This window comes from Betta splendens, chromosome 7, assembly GCF_900634795.4.
Source record: "Betta splendens chromosome 7, fBetSpl5.4, whole genome shotgun sequence".
Classification (NCBI taxonomy): Eukaryota; Metazoa; Chordata; class Actinopteri; order Anabantiformes; family Osphronemidae; genus Betta; species Betta splendens.
The window spans coordinates 6,674,148-6,701,310 of NC_040887.2; the positions used below are offsets into that span (position 1 = coordinate 6,674,148).

The following is a 27,163-nucleotide window of genomic DNA, read 5'->3' on the forward strand; positions in this document are numbered from 1 at the left end:
TTCACAGCCCTTCGACTCAATCTTTAATGCGTCTTGTCCCTTTTGAAGAACATAGTTACTCTCCCTTTAAATCAGGTTCTCCCGTGTGTCCGTCTATGCAGGATGCGAGACCCGACGCACTGAACCTAATCGATGGAGTGACCCGTGTGCTCTTAGGACGCTCCTCCTCTCCCTTGCCCTCAATGCTTTTAATCCCTCAGCTCCTCTGTTTCTATTTCTCTGAAAGTAAATTAAATCTCTTTCTTCTTCCTCTCTCTCCCCGTCAGCCATCGCTCCAGACTTCTCCCAGAACTTGTTAAAGGCCCAAACCCTGGCCCGACAGGGTGGCGACATTCTGATTGAGTGCAAGCCCAGGATGTCTCCGTGGGGTGTGATCTCTTGGAGGAAAGGGAAGGACGCCCTGAGAGAGAACCACAGGTACTTGGATTATTATCGGCGTGGAGCAATAAGTCTGCGTGTGGAGTAGTACTTTGTTTTCTTATTTTATTTTTTTCCTACTTGATATTCATGGTGACAAACTGCGAAGAACTGAGCCACAGCGTGAATTGCATAACGCCTCCTGTACTCCACCGCGTTCTCTGTGCAATCTGCATTTCTCCTCTAAACTCCATTGTGCGTGTGCGCGGCCCTCCTGGCGGCACTAGGAGCCGCTTTCTGCACTGTTTACTTAAGGTAATTGGCCTTTCCTAGACTGCAGCACTTGGATCGATGCGCTGATCCATCAGCTCATTAGCAGCATGTAAGGCCCGGAGGATCATTAGAGCGCGAGGCGAACGATGATCCGGGCCACTGCTGAGACACCGAAGACGCAGATGAAATTCCCAAAAGGACTGATCAATGGCCAGCCGCTGAGCAACATGCATCCTTGTGTGATAGCGGCGGGGACGCCAGGGAAACCAGCTGGACACGTTGTTTTATTAGAATCCAGGTTAAGCACCGATCAATGCAATACCGCTGTATTCTGGAGAGGACAATAACAAGGGAATAAAGTAAAGTAAAGCAGGTGAGGAGAAACTGTTCCTCCCCCGAAGAAAGCAGCCCTTCGATATTGGCCTTTATTAGTGAAGTGGATGTCCTGGTTTACTTGCCCATTCATTATCACATGAGAAATTCTAGTAATTACTTTATCCACAGTGTGTCAGCAGCCGACAAGATAAAGGAGCAGAAACAGCAGCTATGACTGACAACTCGTACTGCTGTAGCTACTAACCTCCCAGTCAGACACTGCCTGCTCTTTGGGGGATGAACCTCAAGGTGGGGCCTTATTGCAGCTGTGATGCTGCCGATGGCACCCGGATGAGACTTCTTGGTTTCCAGGAGTGAAATCTTTCATTTAACGAGGAACAGCCGAATCAGCAGCAAGATTACGTGTCGCTAATGCCTGATAAATATTGGACCCTGCTTGCTGATTTATCATCCTCCTAAGCATTGAAGGGAAAATGCATCCTCGCCGCGATGTGCAATATCAGTTTGGCCCATAAAGGCGAGATTTCCCATTTGAGATTTGACGTTACAGCTCTGCAGCCTGCATGCAAGATGTAAGGCTATAAAATTATAGCAGCATCCCTCGCATACCTATTCCCCCAATCCTGACTCGTTAGCATTTACTCTCCTCTGTATCGGAATGGGGGCTGCTACCGATGCTATTACAGCCGCAGCACCACACTAATCCATCCCAGCGGCTCAACTAAAATACCCATAATTCCTTCTAATCTTCCAGGGATAATGTTTTCAAGGATCGGGAGCAAGGGAGTACAAATCAACGAAAAACAAGGCAGGATCTGATTAATGAAACCACGCGGTGACGTTACCTGCGCCGGCTCATGTGAAACAAGATTGCAGTGCACTCAGAGCACGAGAGACGCCATCCTTTAATTTGATTCCACCGCTGACCCAGGCCAGCGACTGTGTAAAACGGACACAGGCAACAGCTTTCAGGAATTGTCCAAGTCTGTCATGTAATGGGAATCCATTTAGAATCCCACTGCTTTGTTCTCTCTGTATGTTAAGCCAAACATTGTGCGTTTGTGCTTGAGGTAATACGCTGTGCTAATTATGCGGCTCTTCTTTAGTGGTTGAAATAATGTTTTTCATTTACTGGTTATTGCAACACATGGAGAAACAAGCAGGCTGTTTAGTTTACAGCAGTAACCAACAGGTTGAGGTAAAGTGCCCGTTTAACGCCACATAGCACATACAGTGTGTACCCTATAATATTCTCAATGTCTTAATTGCTTAATGTCTAGAAAAATAACTACAACTCGCGCGTTGGAGGGGAGGGAGCCCGACATACGCTGCTGCACAGTCTAATAGCGAGTCTTATCCCCGTGACATCTCATATCCATAACTCTTTGTTATAGTCCATTACAAAGAAAACGCTGGGTTCAGTTAGGGGAGCGAACACCCCCGGCTCAACGGGGAATGAACTCTGCAGCAGAGACTAATGCATTTTAATTCTCGCTGCCTCTGAGGCGGTACCGGTCATTTTTGATCGACCTGGGGGGGCCGAGCTGCCTTCAAGGAACGTTTAAGAAAAGAGTTTAAGTTCCTCTTTCAGAGCGGTTCTGTGTGAAACATCACCTCCGCCCCCATCACGGCGCGGTGCTGTGTAAAAGATTTACAGAACAAGCCATGTTCCGCTGCAGTCATTCATTTGTAGGGAGTCAGAGAGTGTCCCACAACCTCAGTCCCGGTGGGAAACAGTGGGATCAAACTGACGTGACCGGTTTTTAGTGGAGGAGAGACCTGAACGTTTTCCAGCCTGGCCGGAGTTTCTAGAAAAGATAAAGCGGCGGAGCTTTTCTGCTCCTCATTCCTCAAAAATGTCAATAACACATTTGTCCCACAGTCATTATGCAGCGTCCTCAGATGCTTCACAGAAATATTTATGAACAAATACTGAAGCTCTATGAATAAATAGCAGTAAAGTGTTGTTCAGCCGCAGCGTGAAGCTTTATAGCCAACAGTAAAACACACTATTAAACAGATGGAAATGACAGATTACTACTGTACAGTTAACTCTCAACCTGATTATACCAGTTAATCCATCAGGCTGGTCAGTGTCTCACAGCACGAGGAAGGTCATTTACACCTCAGAGAATAACGGCGTCAGAATCTACTTAAAGTCTGACAACTGTTTCACATTGTAAAACATTTATCCATTAAGCTTGATGGTTATTGCTTCTTTGTAAAAATGTAACATCCAGCCAATTAAATATGGCTCCACCAGGCAGAGGGCTCATATTAACAGTGCTACTGTATTGCATTGATCCCTCCAGAGAATCTGCCCTGATGCTGTAGATGCTCAGCTTTGCTCCTTACGCCGCAGACCCTTGACTTAATGACGGAGCTGAACACGTCCTGCCTCTTATTGTTTTTGTTCTCTCCAGATAAGGGTGGCTAACCCTTTAACCCCTCACTGACCGCACACACTGCATTAGTCATGTGTATTAGGCATCGCATTTCTCTCCCACCATTCTTGAGATACTGTTTCTTTTCTTAATCCTCATATTAAATGAAGGAAGGATATTTAATGGTGGACGTTTGACACCAACAGACATTTGCAGCGGTTCTCTAATGTACAGTAGACAGACTAAGACGACTACCATGAGCCATAATTAATATTAAAACTAACTTGTAGTAAGTCTTCTGTAGAATTTGTATAGTATTTACTCATTTCAGTTTATTCACTACAAAATAAACTCATCAGACGTGCAGAGATTCAAGTGTAGGCGTAGAACTGAGAAGTTGGGCTTAGTGATAATAATAGAGTGCAATTTAGTGATGATGTTTTCTTCTCACGGTGAAATTTGATATTGAATGGTCCTGAAACGCATTATTTTATGGTGGTTTTGAATGGATGCATCGCAGAACTCAATAAAACACATGTAAATATGCTAAACAGCCAAAGCCATGGAAAGGTCTCAGGGTTAACGATAAATACCCAAAGCGTTCAGATCTCACGGCCGCAGAGCCGCTTTTAACTCTGCACGTTTCTCACAAAGCGCCGGGCTTTATTCCAGCGCCACTGTAAACAGAATTAACTAAATGCTTTCATTGTCGTCTCCCAGCGATTGTGCTCGCGTCTAAACTAGTTTGGGGGAAGTGTCGGGAAGATGAATCTCATCTCTCACCTTTTATTCATTTCCTGCCTTTGTCCCTGACTTCGCCTGAACGCTTGCGCGTGAGTTCCATCGTGATGTTTTGCCGGCTGCTTGTGTACACAGCCGCCGAGGTCCCGCCGACGCTGACGTGCTTTCAAAATCCTTTTCAAAAATTCTTTTCAATAATTCTTAAGTGGCCATCAACGTTTTTTAGGACTGGCTTTTCAGCTTGTACAGTCCAGATAACGAAGTAACAGCAGTCAAACGTGGAAATGGTGGAGCTGCGTCTGCTCGTCTTAAACACGCATGACAGCAAAGTCAGGGGGGTGATTATCGCTGTATCATCCCACTAATGACTTATTGCTGACTTCTGTCTTTCATATGGTGTTTTACGTCCGGGGGAACTAACATCAGCACACGCTCTCTGTCTGGGAACATTATTCAGCCCTGACGGATGATGCGGGCAGATGGAACGTGAGACTCCCTGATGAGTCCGCGGTAGCTGTTTGTCAGGCAGCTGCAGTGCCTCCGTCGGTGCTGCTGTAAATCCAGAGCTGCAGTTGTAGCTCTGGATGGTAGTGGCTGTGTGGACCGCTTTGCATTTGGCTACGTGAGAAATTAACAGCTGCAGACATCTGATTTTGTTCCTCTTGTTACGTATGACTAATATTATGGCGGTGCTTTGGCAGCGGGAGTACATTGGTTATCTCCGATGCATTCTATGGCATGTTTATGGAAGTTGTCTATAAAGCCGCGCTCCTGTTAAATGTAAATGTGAGTGCTGTTTGTAAATAACGTTGTGATATGCTAATGCTGTATGAGCAGATCTATAACAGTCACTTATTTCCAATTCCCTTTGATATTCCCATGAACCCGGGACGAGGCGCTCCTGCCATCCAGTGATCTCGCTCCGTTCTTATCAGCTCAGCGCGGAGGAATCAAACTGAGCTTTTCTCTCTGTCACATCAACGAGGAGGGAGCCAATTAAAATCGGCACCGATAAACTCCGAGCTGAAGTTGAAATGCTGTAGGACACCGAAGTCGTGCGCCCTGTTAGACGGATTTCTACGCACTTTGAATATCATTTGAATTTAAAGCGACGGCAGTGCAGCCGCGCTTTATTAACCTGCTCCTGTGCTTCGCCCTCCGCAGGGTTACGGTGCTGGACAATGGAAGTCTGCGGATCTCCAACGTCACGAAAACGGATGCTGGACTCTACACATGTGTGGCCAGGAACCAGTTTGGCGTGGCGAGCAGCGCCGGGAGCCTGTTGGTTAAAGGTAAGACATTCACACATCTGCGTAGGTGTTAAAATGTCTTCAACACTAGCTGTTGGTTGGAAACTTTGTAATCCCTTCAACATCAGCCCGGCCAGAAGTTTGCTGCCCTGCTCTTGTAGCAGAGTAACACATCATTTATGTTGTCAGTATTTTGGTGAAACACAAAACAAATACCTGGCGCTAGCCGGCAAAGGGTGAGACACAACAGATCAATGCTGCATTTAAAATTAAGCAGCGCTGACCCCGGTGCACACCTGATAAACAAACTGTGAATCAGGGTTGCCACGAAGCGCAGCCCCGTCCAGCCTGACAGATATACCGTCCAATTAGCTGATTGGTCGCAGCTGAAGGAAGTGAGACATGAGCTTTATTGCATTCTGGGGCCTCCATGTTTAATTCATCTTTTTTTTTTTCCTCCTGTAGTGGCTCGTAGCCACGCTCGGTTTATTTAAGACTTCAATTCATTTAAATCACATACTTCTGCAGCGCAATGAATTTTGTAGGTCTTTCTAAAGAGCAGAGTCAACAACAGCACTCTATTAAAATGCCTTTTGGTGATTCCTCAGATTTTTGAATTGCAAATCGACTTAGAAGTGAAACTTGGCTTTCTCTTCGCCGCAGCCTATTTACATGGGGCTGATATACAGTATATAGAGTTTATATATTTTTTGTATTTAGTGAAGTACAAGGATTTTATGCAAGATGTTAAATCAAATATTTTTATATTGTGCAATTTGGTACCAGGTGACAGTTACTGTACAGTGAACTTAGGTCGAATTAATAAATACAGCATTATTTTAGGCAGCGTAAGTCATGCTGTTAATTGAGAACATCAAACTAATATTTTATCAGAAAATCGAGTAAAGTCACATTATGTGAAAGTTTACTTTGTCTTTTCTTACTTTATGTGTCTTTATTTTCAGAGGCGCTATTTTTGTAAAATGCTGCAGTGTTATACTGTGAAGAGTCTATTTGCCCTTTTTCCCTCCAGTCCATAACGGCAAAAAAAAAAAAACAGTTTTGACAGTTTTGCAATCACAGACAGAAAGTTTTGCCCTCCTCATTTTGCATCTGGAGGAAAAACTTGCTTAAAACTTACCTGGAAGGCGCCGCTGTGACCAGCCGGTTGTCCTCAGAGAGGCGAGATAAACAAGCTAGCTTGTTTTGACAGAGCTGAATATAGACCTTTACTCCCCCTGACATGCTGCATTGGCTTGCCTGTCCATTAGAGGCTTATGACATGCATGCATAATTCACCGTGAACCGGCGCGCGGGCCCTCTCAGCCCTGCGCTATATTGCCGTTGAATGCGAGACCCAGCTGAGACGGACAAAAGATTATGGTAATGCACGAAACCGCAGCGAAGATGAAATAGGGTGGCTCTTTGTCTCAGCACAAACAGAGCTAAATTACAGACTCGGATGTGTCGTTGAGTGATATGTGAGAGCATGCTCTGAATTACCAAAGTAGCAGTAACGGATGCGATAGAAGCTCAGCGGCAGGCTGAAAAGTCATTTATCCTGTTTGGTTAAAATGTGGGTGAGGATTTGATGGAGGACAGGGCCCGAGTATGTTTTGCAGCTTTTAGTACCCGCCACGCTCCAGCTGTAGCCCACGTCTCCATGCGTTTCAGAGCCCACTGTCATCACCAGCCCGGCCGGTCACCTGGACGTGACCGTAGGGGAGAGCATCGTGCTGCCCTGCCAGGTCTCCCATGACCCCACTCTGGAGCTCAAGTTCACCTGGTTCTTCAACGAGCAGCTCATTCACTTTGGGAGCCACGGGGCTTATTTTGAAAAAGTCGGTGGGGTAAGTGCAGCTTTGTCTTTGAACTGTGTGAATGCTGCGGGATTCCTTGTTGTCCAGAGGTCACATGGATGCAGTAGTTTAAATAGACTCACTGGCTCAGAGGTGCTGCATAAACTTAATAAAATGCTCATTACAGTAAATGTTTTTGTTTCACTGGTAGAAAGCAAATTTTTCTGCCTTATCATTTAAAGCATGTTGAACACCTGTTCCTAGTCACTCTCCACTCTGTTTCCCTGCGTTGCTTGTTAAAAACATCTCTTCTTCTCAACTGTAGCCGCAACCAAGGAATTCATTATGCATTGCTCAGCCATGCATTTCATTTGATCATCTAACACCAAATACATTTCTCCTTTTTAATTAGCAAAAGCAATTATGAGGTCTTGGCTTCTTATCACCTCTTGTTTTTGCTGCGTTTGACATGATCATAAACAACAGGAGCTTCATAATTGCCTGTAGCCCTGCAGTTGCTTTGAACTCACACTCACTCAAAGCAGATCTTGGCTCTAACCATGTCAAGTCTGAGTTGCGTTGGAGTGAAGAGGACACGCAGAGCGTCATCCACCTCGAACCATAGCGATATTGGAAGCATGTCATCTAACTCAGCTCAACGCTGTTATTCGGTGGCGCGGGTTGGCTTTCGCGTTGAGACGAGGCCACAGAGCATTAATGCTTAAAGCCCTGCAGCTGCATCCATTAAGCGCTGGTGGAGAGCATACTGTTTCCTGCAAGTCTTACAATATGAAAAGTCTGCGCCCGCAGCAAGATTCACAGCAGCGTCACTATCGGCGAGGACAACGCTCCCCTGTGAGCCGCTAAGCAGTACCACGCTCCGGGCTTTTCACATGGCTAATTGTTGGAGCCGCTGCATGAGCTGTCACCGACACAAAAAGCGCCACTCGCGGTGTCAGCCTGGAACAAGACGCTGGATGCTTCGGGTCTAATATGTTGTGTTAGTCAAGATGAAAGGAAGATGAAAAGAGGGAGGAAAGGATGCAATCAGCGTTTTTAGTATTGAGTTGAACCCAGGATAACTGTGCAGCTTTGTAATTAGTTTTGGTAATTACCCAATCAATCATGACAAGGCAGCCTTATCACTGTTACAGGTCCTGTGGTGGATATATGCAGTGGAATGAAAGTGTGATTCACCTTTGTATTCTGATGGGGCACACGTGTGATTGTTGTACTTTGTAGGCATCTCATCGCTGCTGTATGTAGAGAACAGTGAGGAGTTCTATTATTACTTAAGATGGACTTTCAAAGAGCGAATGACTGGAAGGAATTGAAGTTTTATCGCTGGGAAATGTCCCTGATTATTCATCAGAATAATTGAGTTTCATTCCAGCTCACAGTCCGTTACTTTTTAAGATAAGACATGAACTTTACATTAGCTCTAACTTTAAAGTTCAAAGCTAATAATGCATTTGGGGCAGGGCGGTTATTTGTAGAGTAAATGGAGTCAGAGTTAATAAAAGGGACGCTGCTGAAAGAAGCTTCTTTTTTTTAATTCCTCACAAAGAACTGTCCTCATAAATCATTTGCTGTTTCCTGGACTCGTGTTGGACCTTTTTCTTCCACCGCGTAATAAACTGAAAGCCTGAACAAATCACGGTGACATTGCAGCTTCTGAAGCACTTTAAGTTCATTTTGCAGCTTTCTGCTTGTTTTACGTCTTTATTAACTCTGATTGTTTGCTTTGTTTTTTTTTTCCCCTTGTAATTCCTGCTTGGACAGCGCTTGGCTGGAGACATCATGATCCGGAACATTCAGCTGAGGCATGCTGGGAAATACACGTGTGCCGTCCAGACCAAGGTGGACAGCGTGTCTATTGCCACGGACGTAGAAGTAAGAGGTAAGGTTTCTGCACACATACAATATACACAAGAACTAGTCCATCCTGCATTTGCACACCCTGTTTAAAATATGAGAGCAGCCTGTGACTATGAATAGAATTGTTCCATAGTTTTAAATGACTCTCCTTGTCTTTAAACTGAATATGGCGCTTGCAGGTCCCCCCGGCCCCCCTGTGGAGTGTCGGGTGCTGGAGATGACGGAGACCACGGCTTCGCTCTCCTGGGGGCCTGGGGTGGACAATCACAGCCCCATCCTCGGCTACAACATCCAGGCCAGGACGCCCTTCTCCCTCGGGTGGCAAGCTGTTACTACGGGTAGGCCGGCTTCCTCCGGGCGTCTGTACAGAGACTGGAAAAATGTGATGTGTTTTAGGGAGATAAAAAGAGTGAGGGGGTGCAGCTGGGATACTTTTCAAACACCGCGCATGAGATAACACAGTAAATAACACACCATCAGCTTGGCTGGCTTTCAGTGGCGAGATCTTGCAGGGCTCTGATGAAAGGTTATTCCCGTGATGTGTCTCAGTTCCTGAGCAGCTCGGGGGGAAGCAGCTGTCAGCCACTGTCGCCGACTTGAGTCCCTGGGTGGAGTACGAGTTCAGAGTCCTGGCAAGCAACAGCATAGGAGCCGGAGAGCCCAGCAAACCGTCCAAGAAGGCCCGCACCAAAGAAACGCGTACGTGTCACACTCCCTTTGTGTGTAGAGACGGAGACGCTGCTACTACTGTACAAACAGCCCTAAACCACACGTCAGTGTGTAGCGCATTCATATAAGAGGTGTTTAAAGAACAACCAGCATGCATCAAACACATGAAAAACCCTCCCTGAGTTTATTACACTGCCTATGTGAGCATGGGTGTTGGCTCTGGCTTGTTTAATACCAGTAACTCGGCCTTTATTCGACCACTAGTTCCCAGGGTGACTCCGCCCAGGGTGAACGGCGGCGGAGGAGGACGCTCAGAGCTGGTCATCACCTGGGAGGTACGGCTGCATTAACATCTGATTGCTTTCGCTTTCACGTGTGGTGTGTTTTTTTGCTCGTGCTTTGCTCGTCTTCTACATTCGAATACACAAATAAAATTGCACATATTTATTAAATGATGCAAGTTCTTACAGCGGCGGTGAAAAACTTGCCTGAATGTTTGAAGGTTTCGTTTCGTTTTTTTATTATTTTTTTTTTTCCGCGTTCGCTGGAGCTTGTTGCATCAGTTTGCTCATTCGGTTCCCGTGATGTGAAATTGGACCATATATAGGCAAAATGTCTAACTGCCTGAGTAATCCCATTAAATTCTTCTGCAGCACACCGCCACTTAGTCACTTAGCAGAATGATACGTTGCAAGCGCAAAAAACACCCTCCACACTTCTCCGCTAAGTGCCCGACTCCTCGCATAGCTGCATTTGTTTTAGATATTAATAGCTTTAATATCAGTCATCTTGAGTCATCCCTCTGAGTCATCTCTTACCTCCTTAGCCTGTTCCTGAGGAACTGCAGAGCGGCCCGGGCTTTGGATACGTGGTGGCTTTCCGCCCACTCGGGGCTCAGGGCTGGATGCAGGCTGCAGTCACGTCCCCAGATGCATCTAGATACGTCTTTAAGAATGAGAGCATTCCGCCGTTCTCGCCTTACCAAGTCAAAGTGGGGGTTTACAACAACAAGGGAGAGGGCCCCTTCAGTCCAGTGACCACTATCTACTCAGCAGAGGAAGGTGGGCCCTGGTTATTTTCATTTCTCGCGTTAAGATCCGACTGTGCTGTCAGATGACGATGAAAGCCTTCAGTCGCTTCATTTATTTTGTAGAAACAATGTTTTATTGAGTGTGATAGACATCCTTCCCTGAGCTGTTCTCAATCCATTTGTGCTGCGCTTCTAGGATCTATAAAACCGGCAGTTAAACTTATATTACACTTTTAAAAGATTCAGATTGCATCCAAAGCCATTTTTCCGCCGCTTTCTATGGGAAGTGCTGGCGAACAGGGATAGGGCCGCGGTACATGCAGCGAGTGCTACAGACGTGGGCGTGGGGCTGAGTCTTCCCCCCCCTGACATCCCTGTGCCTTCCAGAGCCCAGCAGAGCTCCGGGCAGGCTGAGGGCGCGGAGCGTGTCGGCGTCCGAGGTAGAGGTCACCTGGAAGCCGCTGGCCTGGAGTAACAACTACAGACGCATCCTTGGCTATGAGGTCAGACCAACACATGCCCACACAAACAGGACGGCGTAGTAAACGTTGCCAGCAGCTAGTGGCACGACATCAGATTTGATGTTGTTTTTGTATAAGTGTCTGTATGATTATTTGTTTCTAAAGTAAATGTGCGAGTGCGCCGCCGCCGCTATACAGTAGTTACAGAGGTAGGTGGACTGGACGTGAAACCCTTGTGTCCTCTCTGCTTTCAGCTGCGCTACTGGAGGGAGAAGGAAAAGCAGGACGCAGCCAGTGTAATCAGGACGGTGGGGAATAAGACTTCTGTGCTCATTAGAGATCTGGAGGGCAGCAGTACCTATTACGTGTCCCTCCGGGCCTATAACAGCGCTGGAGTGGGTCCACAGAGCAGCATAGTCAATGTCACAACCAAGAAGCCACGTAAGGACTCAGTGTATTGTGTGAAATAAATGTGCGTGTGTGTTTTTGTATTGTCTGACCTTTTTACCTCAATTGCTGCATGGTTCATCTGGAGAAAGAAGCAGTTCCAGCTTTGCACATCTGGATCCAGGCAGTTTCCCTCTGTGTGTGTGTGTGTGTGTGTGTGTGTGTGTGTGTGTGTGTGTGTGTGTGTGTGTGTGTGTGTGTGTGTGTGTGTGTGTGTGTGTGTGTGTGTGTGTGTGTGTGTGTGTGTGTGTGTGTGTGTGTGTGTGTGTGTGTGTGTGTGTCAGTCACTCCAGGTCAGAGAGCTGTCCTGTAACTGGAAGGTTCAGGTCATAGTTGTGCTAAAAGCTAATCTTTCAGCTAAACTGTTGCCCTGGTGTCAGGTTTGCTGCAGTCTGGGAACAGGCTCTTCACATTCAGACCTCTGAGTTCTGAGCGGTCGCTATGTCTCCGCTCATAAATTGTTGAGCTCCTTGTCACCTCCCTTTCGCTGGCGCCGTGCTCTGCATCTTTGGCGTTGCACCAGATGAACGGCATGCTTCTGGAGGCGTCCTGCAGCGCTTCTCTTCCTGGATAGTCATGGTCAATTTTTTATGTAAATGTCAGTTCAATTTACCGTCACGCTCGGCGATGCGCCGCGCCGGCTGAGCTGCCGAGCGGGGGATGAGATCCAGCAGGGGCAGGATTCCCCCGAAAACCCAGCCACGTCTCCTCCCTCCTTCGCTCTCGCTTCACCTGTTGGCCGTCTCCTCCTTTTATGGCCGTCGCCTCCCTCTGCAGCTGACAGTATCGCGTCTCCATCAGCTTGGCCCCCATTGCACATTGTTGTAGAGCAACCAGACGATGGAGCTGCCTAAAAACTTGTTTTGTCTCTCTCTCTCTCTCTCTCTCTCTCTCTCTCTCTCCGTATGGCGCCGTCGTCCTCCAGCGCCTAGTCAGGCCCCGGGCAAAATAATGTGGAATACTTCCAACTCCAAGGTCATCCTGAGGTGGGACCAAGTACACGCTCTGGAGAACGAGTCTGAAGTGACAGGATACAAGGTAAGAACGCTTTACGCTTCTCCAGTGGAGAGTTCTCACAGTTGAAGGGGCCGCGGCGTTGACGAGTGAATGACTGGAGAGCTTCAGCCATAACAGACCCTGACACACGTCACACAGTCCATTTGCTCCATTCAGTGTGAGCCCACTGTTAGAGGTTTTCCTGCCAGGTGCCTTCTGTTTATACGCGCGGATGTAGATTCAGAGAAAGGTCTAGATGCATATTCATTTTAACCATTCATGCTGTCGTAAACACGCATTCATTTGCAGCCTGTGACATTTCGGATGTGAGACTGCGACTCGAGGTCACCTGCTTTATTCTCGCCGCGCTGAAAGGAACATACTGTATGAAAGGGGCCCTCACTGCGTCCAAGCTGCAGCTGGAACCTCAGGATTGATGCATAAGAACTTTAACCTCATCTCCTGGTGACCATGTGCACATAAATTACCTGCATGGATCCTCGTTTTTATTTCTTCCTCCCATTTTTATTTCTTTAATCAGCAGGAGCCCTCGAAGGACGCTTCCAGTCCGGTGCATCTCACGCTGCCATCATTCTCCACTCTGCTTCCCCTGCAGGTGATGTACAGCCAGGACAAACACAGTCGTCCCAGCGTGGTGGAGACCAACAGCACCTCCTTGGAGTTGTCACTGCCAGTCAACCAGGACTACGTCATTCAGATTAAACCCTTCAGCGAGGGAGGCGACGGCAGCAGCAGCCGCCAGATTACCATCCCCAAGATAGCAGGTGGGACAGGCCTGACACACGAAACATGAAGGGGGACGTCTCTGTTTGTGGAGCATGAGTTTGGCTGAGCTTGTGCTTCTGTCTCTCTGCATATAGCCACGCGCCGCTGCATGAATTCCTACTGCTGCTGCTTCGTCTCTAATTAAATTCAAGACAATTATTAAAGGGGCTGATGTTACAGACAGGAGTCCGAACACAACCTGTAATGTAGGCTGTGTTTCATTAGCGCGTGTCTTTGTGGACGTCTGAGGCTGTGGAGTAGAAAAAAAAAAATAATCAAAAATACCCTTTTATTTTTTTTCCCCCCTTAAATATTTAAATGAGCAGATTCTTTCTTTTACAGTTATCTTTGCTGGAGAATCCAGTTTCCATCCACAGCCTGACGAGTATGTATCATCAAAAAAACAAAATGGACTCAGACATGCAGGGAATATTGCCAGTAATTGGAAAGTGGATTTCTCCCTTTTAATCAAACTGTCTGTTGCTGTGGCTGCTTCAAAGTCAGTTAGAACGCGGTGCACCAGTGCCACCTATGGGTGTGGCTCTGTACTTGCAGTTGCACCTTTTTAATTTTACAGCTCTGTGCTACATGTCGCAGTCGATAACACATTTTTTATCTACATTTAAATCACGCCAGTCGTTTATTGAATGAGAGCTTCTGGATGTTGTGTGTTTGTGTATTTCAGGCTCCGTGGCCACGGGAGCAGCCCCTCGGTCCTCGGCGTCTCCCCTGGTCAAGCTCGTGGCCCTTCTCCTCACAGCCAGGACTGTATTATGACAGAAAAATGTGCGAGGAGCAGCCACTCCAGCTGCTTATTGAGAGGAGAAAGGGCGGGTTTAGGACAGCGAGAGGCTGACTGAAGCATTTCCACCTGCTCCTCACCCAACACCACTGAAATTCCCCTTCTCCGTGTGGAGGCTTTCCCTTCACCTGTCTGAAAGGAACTGGCTCTTTCAGAAATTGCTTTTCTGGAACTGAAAGGACGCTGTGACTCTGCTGCAGTCTATCTGAAGATGTTTATTTCCTCTGCCTCCTTCAAACCCATGGATGTTCCTGTGTGGTTTTGACCTCGGAGGCCCAGTGTTGTGTAATGCACAATAGGATGTAGGATGTGTATGTTTTCTCCACGGGGCCCGTTCAGTGGATATGTATAGTGCCGGTGTCGGCACCTTCCTGGATGATGGGATTTTATCTTAACTGAGGATGGAGTCGTTTCCTCCTGAGCGGACTTTGGGGAACGTCCTCCCAAAAAATAAAAATAAAAAACTGCAAAAATAAAAAACAAAAGAAAAACTGGGAGAAACTGTAACCCCCACTGCTTTATTACAACCCATGAACTTTCTGGACCTTTGTGACTTTGCCTGGATTTAAATTATGCTTCTTCTGTTACATTGAAACCTCAGCGTTGCAGTGACACTGACTGGAGCCAAAGGTATCGAGCCGACGCGGCTCAGTCCCACCTGTTGTATCGTCGTGAGAACATGCAGTGTTTCTACCCCCTCGGTTCGCTTCCACCGCTAACGGCAGATGTGTGTTGATTAACTGATGTCCCTCCCTCATCCCTGATGCATAAGTGTGTAACGAAGGCACGCGGACGAGTGCGAACCACATTGTCGTACGCTGTATGTATGAACTCCTCAGGTCCCAAACGAGCCTTAAGTCTTATTATTCTCCATGTTGACGTCATTCAAGGCATTTCCTAGTTGTGGCTCACTCACGGCCTAATTTCAAGTACCGGCTTCTGTTAGGTCACACCTGTAGGCTTCTTGGGCTCAAACATGCCTTTCTCCCTCGTCCGTCCTGTTCAGCATTGTACTCCAGCGTGGCAGTGATTTTTCTATCATAGCTTTACCACTAAGTAGGGGATGGCATTTTCCTGTCTGCTGCTGTTTGGCATGACACTGATCAGTGTACGTACCTGCGTTGCTTAGGATGTGAGAATGGACAAACCCGCTTTTAATAAACATGATGCCATTTTTCTTCCTTCCTCGATTGATGTCAGCACAGGGCAAGCACTTATTTCACACGGCGCGTTTCTAATGGCTAGAATATGCTTTTACGTGTTCCTCTCCTGACATCAAGGTCACGCTTGAATTAAGCAGCCGTGCATCATTTCTTTTATTGCATCAGGATAAGAGTGAAGAAGCAGGTAAAGTCTCCATTTTCCCTGAAAAGCTGTTTAAAACACTACCTACTTGAAACATTTCCTTCCATTTAGCAACACCATGAAAAGTGTTTTAGCAGCATCTTTAATGTGTTGATTGTTTTCAAGAAAATTGTAAAATGTAAAAAGCAAAAAGACATTTCATCCCATAGCATTCATGATTAATAACTACAGGAGCTTTACTGGGCCCAGAGGACAAATCCACAGCCGCTGCAATAAGACACGCTTCAAACGGAGGGATTCCCTTCTCATCTCATGTTTTTCTTTTTTTTTTTTATTTCTCTCCTCTTTATTAATTTCAAAGGATTGCAAGTACAATGTACAGCAAAGACACAGCATCAAGCAATGGAGGCAGCGGAGACGAAGCTGCTGAGGAGGAGGAGACGGAGCAGGAGGGAGGGCTCTGTACAGAGAGGACGGGGCTATGGGTTCAAGGAGCAGTCAGAGGTCGCCCGGCGGGACTCGAGCACCTGGCGTCTCCTCCGCAGCCCGGCGTCTGCCATTAATCACAGTCTGGTTCGCACTGAGCAGACCTTTGCAGGACAGGGGGAGGCAGGGTCGACCTCGCAGCTTGTTCCAAGGATGATTTGGATAATTTTGCCCCTTGGTGAAAGATGGTGAGAGGAATTTCAGTTGGATCTGCAAGATGTTGTTGCAAAGCTCTGTTCAATTAGGTAAGTGGTGCCCCCTAGTGTACGTACACCGAGCCTGCGTGGCCTTAAACTACTTTATTTTTTTTTCACAATCCACCAAACGCCACCAAATACAGTACAAGGTATGCATGGCTGCATTTTTTTTAACACCCTCCAGTTTGACGCCTACATCCATGAGTTAACCGTCACTTTAAAAAGGGTTCAGAACCAAAATATGAAACAACAGGAGGTTTACATCACACGTGTGAACATTCACTGGAAAGTTGAGTGTCTGAAAGCCAGAGATCACAAACCTTTTACAAACCTGACACCACCATCTTTTAAACATTTTCTCAATGTTAAAAGGTGAACGGTTTTTGCTGCCGCATGAACCGATTTGAATACATTTGCATAAAACTAGTTCTGCAAGGAGACTTTTGTTTGCAGGCAACGTGAGGACATCGTAATGGAAAGAAAACCTTGCCAGGTCAGGTTGTGTGTTTGACTTTCTGCCACTTGTAATTCAAAGTAGCTAGTTCATATAAAGTTTTCATACAAAATCAGAGTTTGTACAATTCGACTGCTACCGTACTTGGCACACGACACGTCTAGGCATCCCTCTAACATTCATGTACCACACCACACAACTAAAGATCCAAAAGATGCAGCGGAGACGGCACCGTCTTATTCTAACACTAACTCGCTGGAAGGACTCTGACCAAAAACTGAGTGTCAGCGGATGAAGACAAAGCTGCGACACACACGTCGGTTAAAAGGCATCACGGCCGCCTCTACTAAAGGTTCCTAACGAACTGACGTGTTGACACCACTGGCTGGAAATGGGATGAAGCGCTGGACATGAAGGCCAAAGTTCTGAGGATTACACACGTCAGGAAGCTTCATTTCCTTTTTACATGAGACTAATTAAATCGACTTAATTTTTTTAGGTTTTATTCAATGGATATCCTGGTCCCTGCTTATTAATTAACTTCTATATTGCTCAATTACAATCCAATAATGCAAGAAATCATGCAATCATTACTTCAGTTAGTGAGAGTAGCCCGTGGTGCAACTTTGTTGATATATATACACACAAAATACAAAACGGCCTTAGTGATTTTACAACCAGCTCAAATCTTTGTGTGTTGGGAAACTGGGCACATTCTGAAACAGGGTCATGCTCTGGAACTACATTGCAGCCGTTTGAATAACAGCTATTCCGTGTGTGTCAACTCCAGAAGGTACAGTCATGATGCAGCAAATCCAGTCTCATCATTGCACACGAGCCACCCACACATGAGCGTGAAATACTGAACGTCAGAGAAGTACGGCAATCATCACTTTGGCCCCTAACAGTCAAACATCTCCAGGACCACAAACCTCTCTGACAGGTCGGCGTGACGAGAGGGGGCGGGGCCTCGTCATTCATTTAACTGCCATGAAACTAAACATGGTGGTTGTCGGCTCACTGCAGGAGAACATTAATTACGTCCCTTTGTGTGGCCATTGTTTCACATATTCCTTTGTGCGTTGTATGAACATCATCATGTGACCTTTACTTATTTCATTATTAAGCGTGAACTACTCATCTAAACACATCTCTAGACAAATCCCCCTTTGACATCATGTCCAGGAGCTTTGCTGGGAGTTGAGCTGAGCTGAAGCAGATGTCACTGTTAGCAGACAAGGGGGTGACATTTAGCGGTTAGCGCCCGCCCCGCTCCACCGAACGTGCATTAAAGTAAAGGAAACAAACAGATTTGACAGGAGTCCTCTCTCAGCAGGGATGGCGGGTGGCGATTCTTCTTTCAGGTCCAGCACTTACACTTCGGGTCCAGAGGGGGGCGCTCTCATGCCAGGAAATCAGGACTGCACAGAACAAAGAAGAGACACAGTGCGGGAGTCAACCTTCAGTCCCCGGACCTCCGAGGAGGCTGCCGCGCTAAACCCGGCCACACGTGGTCCCGTGAAGTCAATGACGCCCGTACCTCTGATGCCCCTCGCTGGAGGACTCGGTTTCCCTGACGACCACCGCCTTGGTCACCTGCATGTCTGGATGCTGCTGCTTGGCTTCCTGTATTGCAATAGCCAGAGCCTGCGAGAAAGGAGGGGCCTGGGTGAGCGCTACAGCTGCGTCGGTACCGTAAGCGTTCTCACAAACCGCCAACACTAGTTCCATCTCATTCGCCCACCTGCTCTTGGTCGACATCGTCGTCCCCTGTGATTATAATCCGCTTCTCAATCCTGGTTTCTGAATACCCTCCTTTCACCGTCTGCAAGAAAAGCCGGCCCACATTCAACGGTATTCATAAAGGGGAGATTAGCCGCGCCTCCCCGTCCTCCCATTGTTTCAGGCGGTACCTTGGTGACGTGCGTGGTGGCGGAGGTCACGCTTTCGCTGAGCAGGACGGGCGACCCCGCGGCCTCTCTGATGAAGCTGCCCGTGTGCACCTGGAGAGGCAGAAGAGACGCCATCACTGGCGAGACCCGTGCACAGCGCAGCGGAGCCCCGTCTGGAGAGCTCACTTACAATGGGAGAGGTCCCGGTTTCTCTACTCACGGGGGAGACGCTCTGTCTCGCCGCGTAGGAAACCTCGCCCAGGCCGCCGATGCCTTGATCCTGAAACGGACACACTCGTGAGACGACGCGGCTTCGCGTCAGCGAGACCGAGTGGCGCGATCGCTGGCTTTAACCTGATCGGCGAACTCCACAATGGTGGTGGTGACCTCCGAGCCGTTGGGCTGCGTTTCCCTCCTCACGTCCGTCTTCCTCACGGCCGGCGTGGGCGCCACGTCGCTGGCCTCTCTGCTCAGCGGCGTGAGTGGCGGGAGGCGGCCGCTCTCTCTCTGCGACTGGTCTCTGTCCACCGACGACGACACTGGCACCGACCTCTTTGGTTTTTTGGGAACTACAGGCTTAATTACACGACACTGATGAGCAAAAAAAGGCCTAAATGTATATTCATAGTAAAACTGATTTGCTGTAGGCATCCATCCATTTCAATGAGGGTTTTACCAGACATGCAGTGAGTTCATTGATGTGACATTCAGATTCAGCAGTAACTGGACCATCCAGTGGTCGGTGTCCATTTAACAAACTGTAAATGAATTGCTAATTTAATTTATGAATTAAAATTTCGGTTTGTTCTCTCCAGGTCAGTCGTGAGTGGATCAACTCACATTTCCAGTTACAGTTTCATTGAAACGATGAAAGCTGTGGAAGAGGTGTGATTTTATCAACGCTCACAGACACACACGTTGCTCCAGTTCCGTGTTCGCACCACTCCTGTCTGTTTGCGCTCGTTGTTGCGTTTGTGTCTTTCACTCGCTGGTGCACGATCAAAGCCGAGCCTCTGAGCAGAAGTTACATAAACTCATCGGCCGCTCGCTTCGGTGGCCCGTCTTCACACTTAGCTGGAAAAGTTATGGGGGGGGGGGTCTACCATCCAGTCTCACTGCCGGCGCTTTCATCTTTCATACATCCCCACGAGCTGCGAGCGGTTTAAAATATTCAGGTGCTCCACGTGTGAAACACTTAGGGTTTCTAGTACACTCACTTTAAGTTCACACCTGCGCTGCAGCTTGATTGAAACAGGATCAAACTGCATAATTTCAGGAGCCTAAAAATAGTCTCATCCGTTCCCACTGATGAAATGAAAAGAATACAAGTTCCCAAACACGCCTGATATGAGCCTGAGAGCTACTCTACCTGCACATCCGGCCGCTTGACCTCCGCGCGGACCTCCTCGTGGATCTGTTTGGCCGGGGGGCTGCTGCCGCCGGCCCCTCGGGTCAGAGGCGGCGCCTCGGGGGGCTCGCTGTGCTGGTGGAGCAGGTCGATGCCCAGGCACAGGCCCCCGTCGGGCGACAGGTCCCTCTCCCCCAGCTCCGTCATGCCCCTGGAGAACTCCTCCATGCCCGTGTGCAGGTCGGTGAGGACCGTGAAGTCCACCTCGGCCTCCAGGCTGGAGGTGGAGCTCACCGTGATGCTGGAGCACTTGCGCTCGATGCCCAGGTGGGTCTCCTTCAGGTAGAGGATGTCGTGGTCCTGGTCGTCCTCGGACACCGAGCCCAGGCGCCGCTCCCAGGGTTCCCTCTGCGGGAAAAAGGCGTTCAACAGCATCGTAAAACCCACAGCAGTCACTGTGTAGCGTCAGAATAAAACCTGTGTTTCCTGAGGGATAGTGACTTAAAAACGCTCTTATTTTGAGAAAAATAAGTGAGCCGACGATGACTCACCGAGGCCTCGTTCAGATGCTCCTCGTGAATAGCAGGTGTGGGAGGTGTCTCCTATAGAGCAGAAACAAAACAGCAAAACACTGATATGGGTGCTAATAAAGCATGTCGTGTACAAATGCATATATAGGACAAGAGCCTCCACCAAAATAATAACCTATATAATAATCTATCTGCACAGCAATTGGATAAAAAATGCAGAGGAAAACAGCTTGTTTGACATTATGTTCTGCTGATTAAAGCATTAACTGTCGTATTCAGAGGAGTGTTTCTGTGACCAAGTGTTCTTTATTCACAAGATTACTCCTGTTTAAGTCACTGCTTCCACTTCGTTATTACTCGGAAACACCTAACTCATCTATGCTCCTCAGGAATTATGCTAAACTTGGGAATTCCCAGAGATTCCACGAATCGGGCCGGTCGGAAGCATGCACGCCTGCTATATTTCACAGGTTGACATCATTAAAAATGACTGCAAGTGCAATGGTAATGCCATGCACTGAAAGGTTAGATTTCTCAAAGTCCTTTTCAGGGGGAAGGTATTCATATTCATAAATGTGGCATATGAATGCCTGAGCCCTGAAGAGGTTTGGCAGCTCTGCAGCCCGTGATTACATCTAATCGCCTTATTCATTTTCTACTATTGCTACAGAGGTGCCAAGGCAGAACATTTGGTTCAAATGCCCTTCTCAGCCATTTATAAGGAGGATTTAAATTATGTGGAAAAAGGAGGTTTCAAAGCAAAAAATGGTGGAAAGGTCTTGGGCTCCTTGCAACAGCAGCCACCTTTTATTCTGTGAGGATGTTGGAAGGAGAGACCGGGTGCGAAGGTGGTGGAGGAGGGGACACGTAAGCAATGGGAACGTTGCTTAAAGGCCCACAGGGTTCTGAAATGGCCAAAGCGGATGTCAAGCTTTTCGGAGCGGGAACGAGGGGAAAGCAAAAACAAGCTCCTCTGGCCCACGGACGTGAACCGAGTTGGTCAATGATGGCGATGCAGAAGGAACGTGACACTTTTTTTTTTTTTTGCTTTCTCATTCACAGCCACATGAGTTCTGAGGTATGTGTGTGTTTCTACGGTGGATGGTTGAAAACAAGATTCGCACGACATCGCTCTGAAGCTCATGCAATGTTTTACTTTCCGATGACTGACCAAAAAAAAAAAAAAAAAAAAAGAGAAAAAGACGGGTCGGGGAGGGCCGGGTGCTTTACCGCGTGCTTCCTCTTGGCCGTTTCCGGGGGGGGGGTCCTGTAGTGGATGTGGCTGCTGTCCACGTTGCCCTGTCTGTCTCTGGTCCACTGCGTTTTCAGGGCCAGGCTCCGAGGGGGGGCCGCGGGGAACCTGGCGCCCGGCGGGAAGCTCTCCCGGCCCTCGGAGCGGCTGTGGGGCGGGTCTTCGTGCGGCGACGCCCCCCTCGGCCTCTGAGCCGGCCCCGGGGGGTCCCTGCAGCCCCTGTGCTGCCCCAGCAGCTCGCTCCGGCCCTGCTGGTGCCGGTTCGGCGCCGCCGCCTCGCTCCGGTGCGCGAATCCGACATCGGTGGCAGCGCAGATCCCGTCCTCTGATTTGATCGTGTGCGCGTCGGCGCCACAGACGCGTCTTTCTGCCTGGCTTTGAGCCGGAGGGGTCGCGGCACCTTTGTTCTCCTTATTCAAAGACTTCTTTGATCGCTGCGGCTTCAGCGGCACCACTCTGGTGACTTCTGAGTGCAGCGCTGAGTTCCCAGTTCTGTCGCGATCTCGCGCCGGGCTCGGGTTTTTCATTTTCCACGTCTCACAGTACCTCGTCACGTCGCTCTCATCTGCAGCTCCGTTGTCCACCGGCGCCGCGGAGTCAAAGATTTTGGGTCCACCTCGACGAATCCTCCCGAACGGACAGTTTCTCACCGCGGCCCCGGGTTTGTCCGACAGAGATCCGTACCCGTTCTCTTGAATGTCATTCCCCACTAATAAAGGCTCAAGATGCCCGTTAGTGGCTGAGCTGTCAGACACGGAGTCCACATCCGTCTCCTGTTCCTGACACGGTCCAGGTCTAGTTCTTAAAGCGTCCCAGGGCGTTTGACAGTCAGTCACGGTAAATGCGTTTTCGCTCTTACTCCTTTCCGCTTTGGAGTACGTTTCCAGTGCTCCGTGAAAAGCATCCTGCTTGTCAATCAATTTGGCACCACCGATGGCCTATGTTGACATAGAGTAGACAGGTTCATTAGCCTAGCTAGATATGCCGCCCTTTCACTTTTGACATCATTCTTACCCCACATTCAAGTCAACTACAGAGTCATTAGCTGGGGCACTAACTGGGCCACTGACGCGTTTATTTCACAGATCAGTCGTCGTTTTGCCGTTTTGACAGCATCTTTTACCGCGTGTGGAGGCAGACAAGGACGACATGTATAGATAACATCTATGAGGAAGTGAATTAGGCCGGGGTCCTTACGGATTTGCGCTCCGGGGTTCCTCCTGGGGGGGTGGCTGAGGAGAGGCGCTTCTCCCTCTGGGCCATCTTGCTGTTGGGCTGCCTCAGAGCCCGCTTCAGCTCGTTGATGCTGGCCTGGTGCTTTTGTAGGACATCGTCCGGCTTGTCCAAGAACTGCTGCACACAGTTGAGAAGCCCATTAACACAAACTTGTCATATCCGTAATTCCAAATGGTACAGAACAGCGTAATGTTTTCATATGTGTAGGCATAATGACACAGTGTTACGGCATCCATTCAAAAAGGTAAATAACATTTTCTGCCACTTTGGCTGTAGCTGGCATTCAGTCGTTTCTAATATTAAAGCAGCAGGTGCAGCTACGGCTAAGAAAACACAGCACACCTGGTGAGAGTCACACACAGCACATGCCAAGAAGAGAGGACAAGCAGTACCTCCTGTTTGGGCCGAGGGATGGCCAGATCCTTTTCCCACAGATGAGGGGACCGAGTGACATGAGGTGGGGGGTTTGAGCAAAGCGGGCGGTTGAGGATTGGGTTGGGTGGAGAACAGACGCGTGCAGAGACAAAGAGTTCAGAGTGCTGCAGGTGAGTCAAAAAAGGCAGGCGCCCGGACGGCTGGACAGACAAACAAGCAGCTGACGCTACCGGGCCTCGGACTAAACGCCTAAGGCCGTTAAGCCATTTTAATGTTCTGCCAAGAAGCCAGGGACAATCCATTTCAGCGTCAGCCAATTGATAATTAATGCAGCCGGGTATCGACTGATGTTAAGCTTTAGCTTGAAAGGGGGATTATTCCCATACTTCTTCGTCCAAAGATGTGGTGAAAAGGCATTAAAACCACAAATGAACAGACCAGTTAGTGTCTAATGCAGGGCCAGTAATTCCATACCAGTAAGGATTAGATCCAGACTCAGAATAAATAACGAAAGGTCTTCAAATGTCAAAAATACAGTTTCATTAATTACAAATAATGAGATTTTGCATCTCATGCACCAGGAGATTTGCTAAAAGGGAAACATCTGACTGAATCAAGCACAGTTCTTAAGGGCCATCTGTTTATCCTGCAAACAATAATCAGTCCCTCTGATTTTACACGGGGACACAGTTAAAACGCATGTTCCTCAACATGCGCTGATAAAAGCGAGGTGAAGCTCGTTCCACTGGAGCAGGACTACACGAACATCTGCTCTGAAGTACCATGAGACTACTTCCCAGTGGGAGACAGGAAACAAGGAGAAAGAATCTGAATAAATGTATATGAAGCATTTCATGTCTATTCATTTGAAGATCGACTCATGCAGTTTCCATGGATTATACTCATGACATGAAAAAGAAACGCTATCCTCCAGAGACAGTCAGACAGTGGAACAGACCAGGCTCGACAGTACGGGCGCATAACCCACGACGGCCAAAGACTGCACAGGCAAACACTACAGGTTCAGGCCCAAATACCTCCGGTTTGGAGTCCAGAGGCGAGCCTGCGTCCTCGCCCTGCGGGAGAGGATGCGGTGGGGGTCAAAGCGAGAGAGAGGAGGTTAGCGAGGAGCGAACGCTACATGTAGCTGGGTCCAAAGCAAAACAACATCTGCAGCACAGAGGGAGTTAGAGCTCGGGAGGCGATTTAAGGAAACGGTGTGTGGAGGAGGCTCGGATTAAAGACGGAGCAAAGCTGAGGATATTAAGCCGGGGAGAAGAAGGCTGGGTGCTTATTATAGTCTCAAATAAAAAGGAACGTGAGAGAGGAGGATGTGCAACGTTAGTAACGTCTTTGGGGTGTGTGGTTTCATTCTCAGTACTTTTTAAGTGAAATGCATGGTCGTGACCTCTCGTCTCGTACCTTGAGCTCCAGCGCCTTCGTTGGCGTCGTGACGCTGGCGCCCCGTGTGGCCTTCTGCTCCGGACCTCCGTGCTGCTCCAGCTCCTGGTCCGTGTACTGGTCCTGGTCGTCGTCGTGATAGTGGTAATGGTCGTGGTCCAGGTCCAGGCTGCCCTCCTGGTCCAGGTCTTCTCTGGACATGAACTGCGTGCGCTCACTGGAGCTCCGCTGGGAAAGCTGGTCCATGCTATCGCCCAGGGCCGAGGCTGCAGACAAACAAAGCGCGCTTTCAACCCCCGCCTTCGCTTCTCCGACCCCTGAGGGACTGGAGCGGCGCCGCTAACCCGCCTAACAGAGGCCGGCAAGCGGCGAAACCCGGGGCGGACGCCGTCTAAGCACTCACCCCCGTCGATGCTGCGGGGCAGCATGTAGCGCTTGCTAACGGAGCGGTTGAACTGCGGGGCGGGCCTGTCGATCAGAGCACTGGCCTGTCTGGTCTGCGCTTGGGTTCGCCCACTGTAGCGGAACTTGGAGCCAATCACCAGGAAGCCCTTGGGAGGCGGCTCGGGAGAAACCAACCTGCAGCAAGAGTCATTGTGTGAAGACGTGAGACACACACAGCAACTCGTTGGTTTTCATGTACACGTCTAAAAGGGAGCAATGATCATTTTATAATAGTGAACATTTTACTGTGCCAAGTGTTGGATCCCAGTGGGTGCACCTGTCAATACAGACATCCGTGACTATCGAGTCCTACCTGAAGAAGGTGTGGTGCTCAATGCAGACCTTCCACAACCGCTTCGATGCCCGGTGGTTGGGCAGCTTGAAGCCTATGGTGCTCTCAAACTGTTCGTACTGAGCGCCGGGTGAGAGGAGGCGGGCGAGAAGAAGGGGGGTGAAAAGGACAAAAGAAGGAGAGCGTGAAGGGAGCAGGCGTGAGGGAAGGTGATGGAGGAGCGGCGGCAGGGTGAATTGTGTTTACGCCGCAGCAAAGGAGGCGAAAAAAAAATGAAGGAATCAATGTTTTTCTGTTTACTCGCAGAAATATACTCTCACGTCTCCCCGCGCTTTGTCGAGTAGCCAAGCTGCAAATTAGCGCCTCGCGCACCGGCTGCGTCAGATGCTCGGCGGCGTGAGCGAGACAAGACGCTGTCAGATCGATAGGTTATTAGCAAAATAGGGAGCGGTTCATTCATAAGGAGAAGATCCCGCTTCACGCTAAAACTGTGGGGACGGTAAAAAAATAACTTTTTACAAAGACAATGACGGCCCTGCAGGCAAATTTGAAGTGACAAGTGACTTAAGAGGATAGATGTGCCGAACAAAGTATAATCACAGAATAGCCTCGCATTCACAAGGAAGACGTCAGTGTCAGTTTAACAGTGCACACTGCGGATGGCCTGCAGGCCCAAACAGCAAATTAGAATAATTTGAGGGAAAGTCAGAGCGAGCATAATGCGCCTCTAAGATCCTTTAATGGAAGAGCAAATCGGGTTTACGCCGTCGCCGCCGAGGCAGAGGAGGAAGGGATAAAACGCGAGCTATAATCTGGAAGAATGGTATCTGTGAGGGCTGTGAATAATATCTGACACCAGTTTCCCCATCAGTCTTACAGCGGAGACGCGACGCAAACCGTGAAAAAGAGCCCTCACGCTGCTCGGGCCCAGTCAAAAGAGGCATCTGCGGAACCGTGAAATAGGGAACGCGGCGCTAGCGCGTCATCAAATAATCCCGGGCCGTGGGGCGTCGCACGGCGACCGTGGGGTTTGAGCATGCTACCCTCAGAGGCGCGGCTACCTCTCCGGGGCGGATCTTGATGTAGAAGTTGTTCCTCTTGTAGGAGATCTTGAGGATTTTGGGCCACGCGAAGCGGTTGATCCGGAGGCGGTCGCGGTAGATGAGCAGACCGTTGGCGCTCACGCCGAGCATGATGTCGATTCCCTCCGAGTCCTAGCCAACACGAGCACAGGGCGTTAGCATCCATGTGCTGGAAGCAGGAGGGCCTGGGGGGGGGGTTAGTCCAAACCTTGGCGTGATGCAGGTCCACGCCGTACATCGACAGCTTCTTGGCATTTTCTAGGAAGTTGACCTCGGCCTCGGCTGGACTCATTCCCCTGCAACGCGCGTGCGACAGCGTGATTCGCCCGGCGCCCCATCACAACATGCACCTTCCATGCGCTCGGCGGAGTCGCGGCTTACGACCTGTAGTTGTGGTGGAGCTCCATCACCCTCTCCTCGAGCTCGCGCGTCTGGTTGGGGGCGAAGCGGAAGTCGCTGACGTATTCGGGGCCGTGCTCCTCCGGCTCGTAGTCGCCGAGCTCGGCCTGGACGGTGTAGGAGCCCAGCAGGGCGTGGGTGACGAAGGAGCAGGGCAGGCGCCCGGACAGGATGTCGTCCCTCAGCTGCAGGCACAGGTAGTACCTGAAAGCACGGAGGCGCCGTGACTCGCCCTGTTCGCTGTCCTGCAGCTCCACCTTG

General features: G+C 49.0%; 2 protein-coding genes across 13 annotated transcripts in view; one reads left to right on the forward strand and one right to left on the reverse strand.

Annotated features, from left to right (window-relative positions):
- Window positions 1-15,386, forward strand: part of cntn3a.1 (contactin 3a, tandem duplicate 1) — a 48,024-nt gene extending 32,638 nt beyond the window's left edge. For both annotated transcript variants that reach the window (XM_029155106.3, XM_029155105.3), the window contains exons 11-23: window positions 267-417; window positions 5,256-5,383; window positions 7,016-7,191; window positions 8,923-9,040; window positions 9,198-9,356; window positions 9,568-9,717; window positions 9,952-10,022; window positions 10,514-10,748; window positions 11,105-11,220; window positions 11,433-11,619; window positions 12,551-12,663; window positions 13,238-13,406; window positions 14,093-15,386. In XM_029155106.3, the coding sequence (XP_029010939.1) occupies window positions 267-417; window positions 5,256-5,383; window positions 7,016-7,191; window positions 8,923-9,040; window positions 9,198-9,356; window positions 9,568-9,717; window positions 9,952-10,022; window positions 10,514-10,748; window positions 11,105-11,220; window positions 11,433-11,619; window positions 12,551-12,663; window positions 13,238-13,406; window positions 14,093-14,184 (1,865 nt within the window). In that variant the 3' untranslated portion in view covers window positions 14,185-15,386. The remainder of the gene's footprint in view (window positions 1-266; window positions 418-5,255; window positions 5,384-7,015; window positions 7,192-8,922; window positions 9,041-9,197; window positions 9,357-9,567; window positions 9,718-9,951; window positions 10,023-10,513; window positions 10,749-11,104; window positions 11,221-11,432; window positions 11,620-12,550; window positions 12,664-13,237; window positions 13,407-14,092) is intronic.
- Window positions 15,387-15,811: 425 nt separating this feature from the next.
- The window catches only part of si:dkey-178k16.1 (band 4.1-like protein 1), a 26,154-nt gene continuing 14,802 nt past the window's right edge, over window positions 15,812-27,163 (reverse strand). For 3 of the 11 annotated variants that reach the window (XM_029155092.3, XM_029155094.3, XM_029155095.3), the window contains exons 7-24: window positions 26,888-27,106; window positions 26,712-26,799; window positions 26,483-26,635; window positions 25,443-25,540; window positions 25,089-25,264; window positions 24,707-24,951; window positions 24,322-24,360; window positions 23,302-23,331; window positions 22,871-23,026; window positions 21,652-22,611; window positions 20,443-20,493; window positions 19,913-20,299; window positions 18,898-19,119; window positions 18,734-18,823; window positions 18,565-18,654; window positions 18,396-18,476; window positions 18,192-18,298; window positions 15,812-18,072 (exon numbers count right to left, since the gene is read on the reverse strand). In XM_029155092.3, the coding sequence (XP_029010925.1) occupies window positions 18,054-18,072; window positions 18,192-18,298; window positions 18,396-18,476; window positions 18,565-18,654; window positions 18,734-18,823; window positions 18,898-19,119; window positions 19,913-20,299; window positions 20,443-20,493; window positions 21,652-22,611; window positions 22,871-23,026; window positions 23,302-23,331; window positions 24,322-24,360; window positions 24,707-24,951; window positions 25,089-25,264; window positions 25,443-25,540; window positions 26,483-26,635; window positions 26,712-26,799; window positions 26,888-27,106 (3,211 nt within the window). In that variant the 3' untranslated portion in view covers window positions 15,812-18,053. The remainder of the gene's footprint in view (window positions 18,073-18,191; window positions 18,299-18,395; window positions 18,477-18,564; window positions 18,655-18,733; window positions 18,824-18,897; window positions 19,120-19,912; window positions 20,300-20,442; window positions 20,494-21,651; window positions 22,612-22,870; window positions 23,027-23,301; window positions 23,332-24,321; window positions 24,361-24,706; window positions 24,952-25,088; window positions 25,265-25,442; window positions 25,541-26,482; window positions 26,636-26,711; window positions 26,800-26,887; window positions 27,107-27,163) is intronic. The other 8 variants (XM_055510180.1, XM_055510181.1, XM_055510183.1 and 5 more) reach the window with 8 other exon arrangements.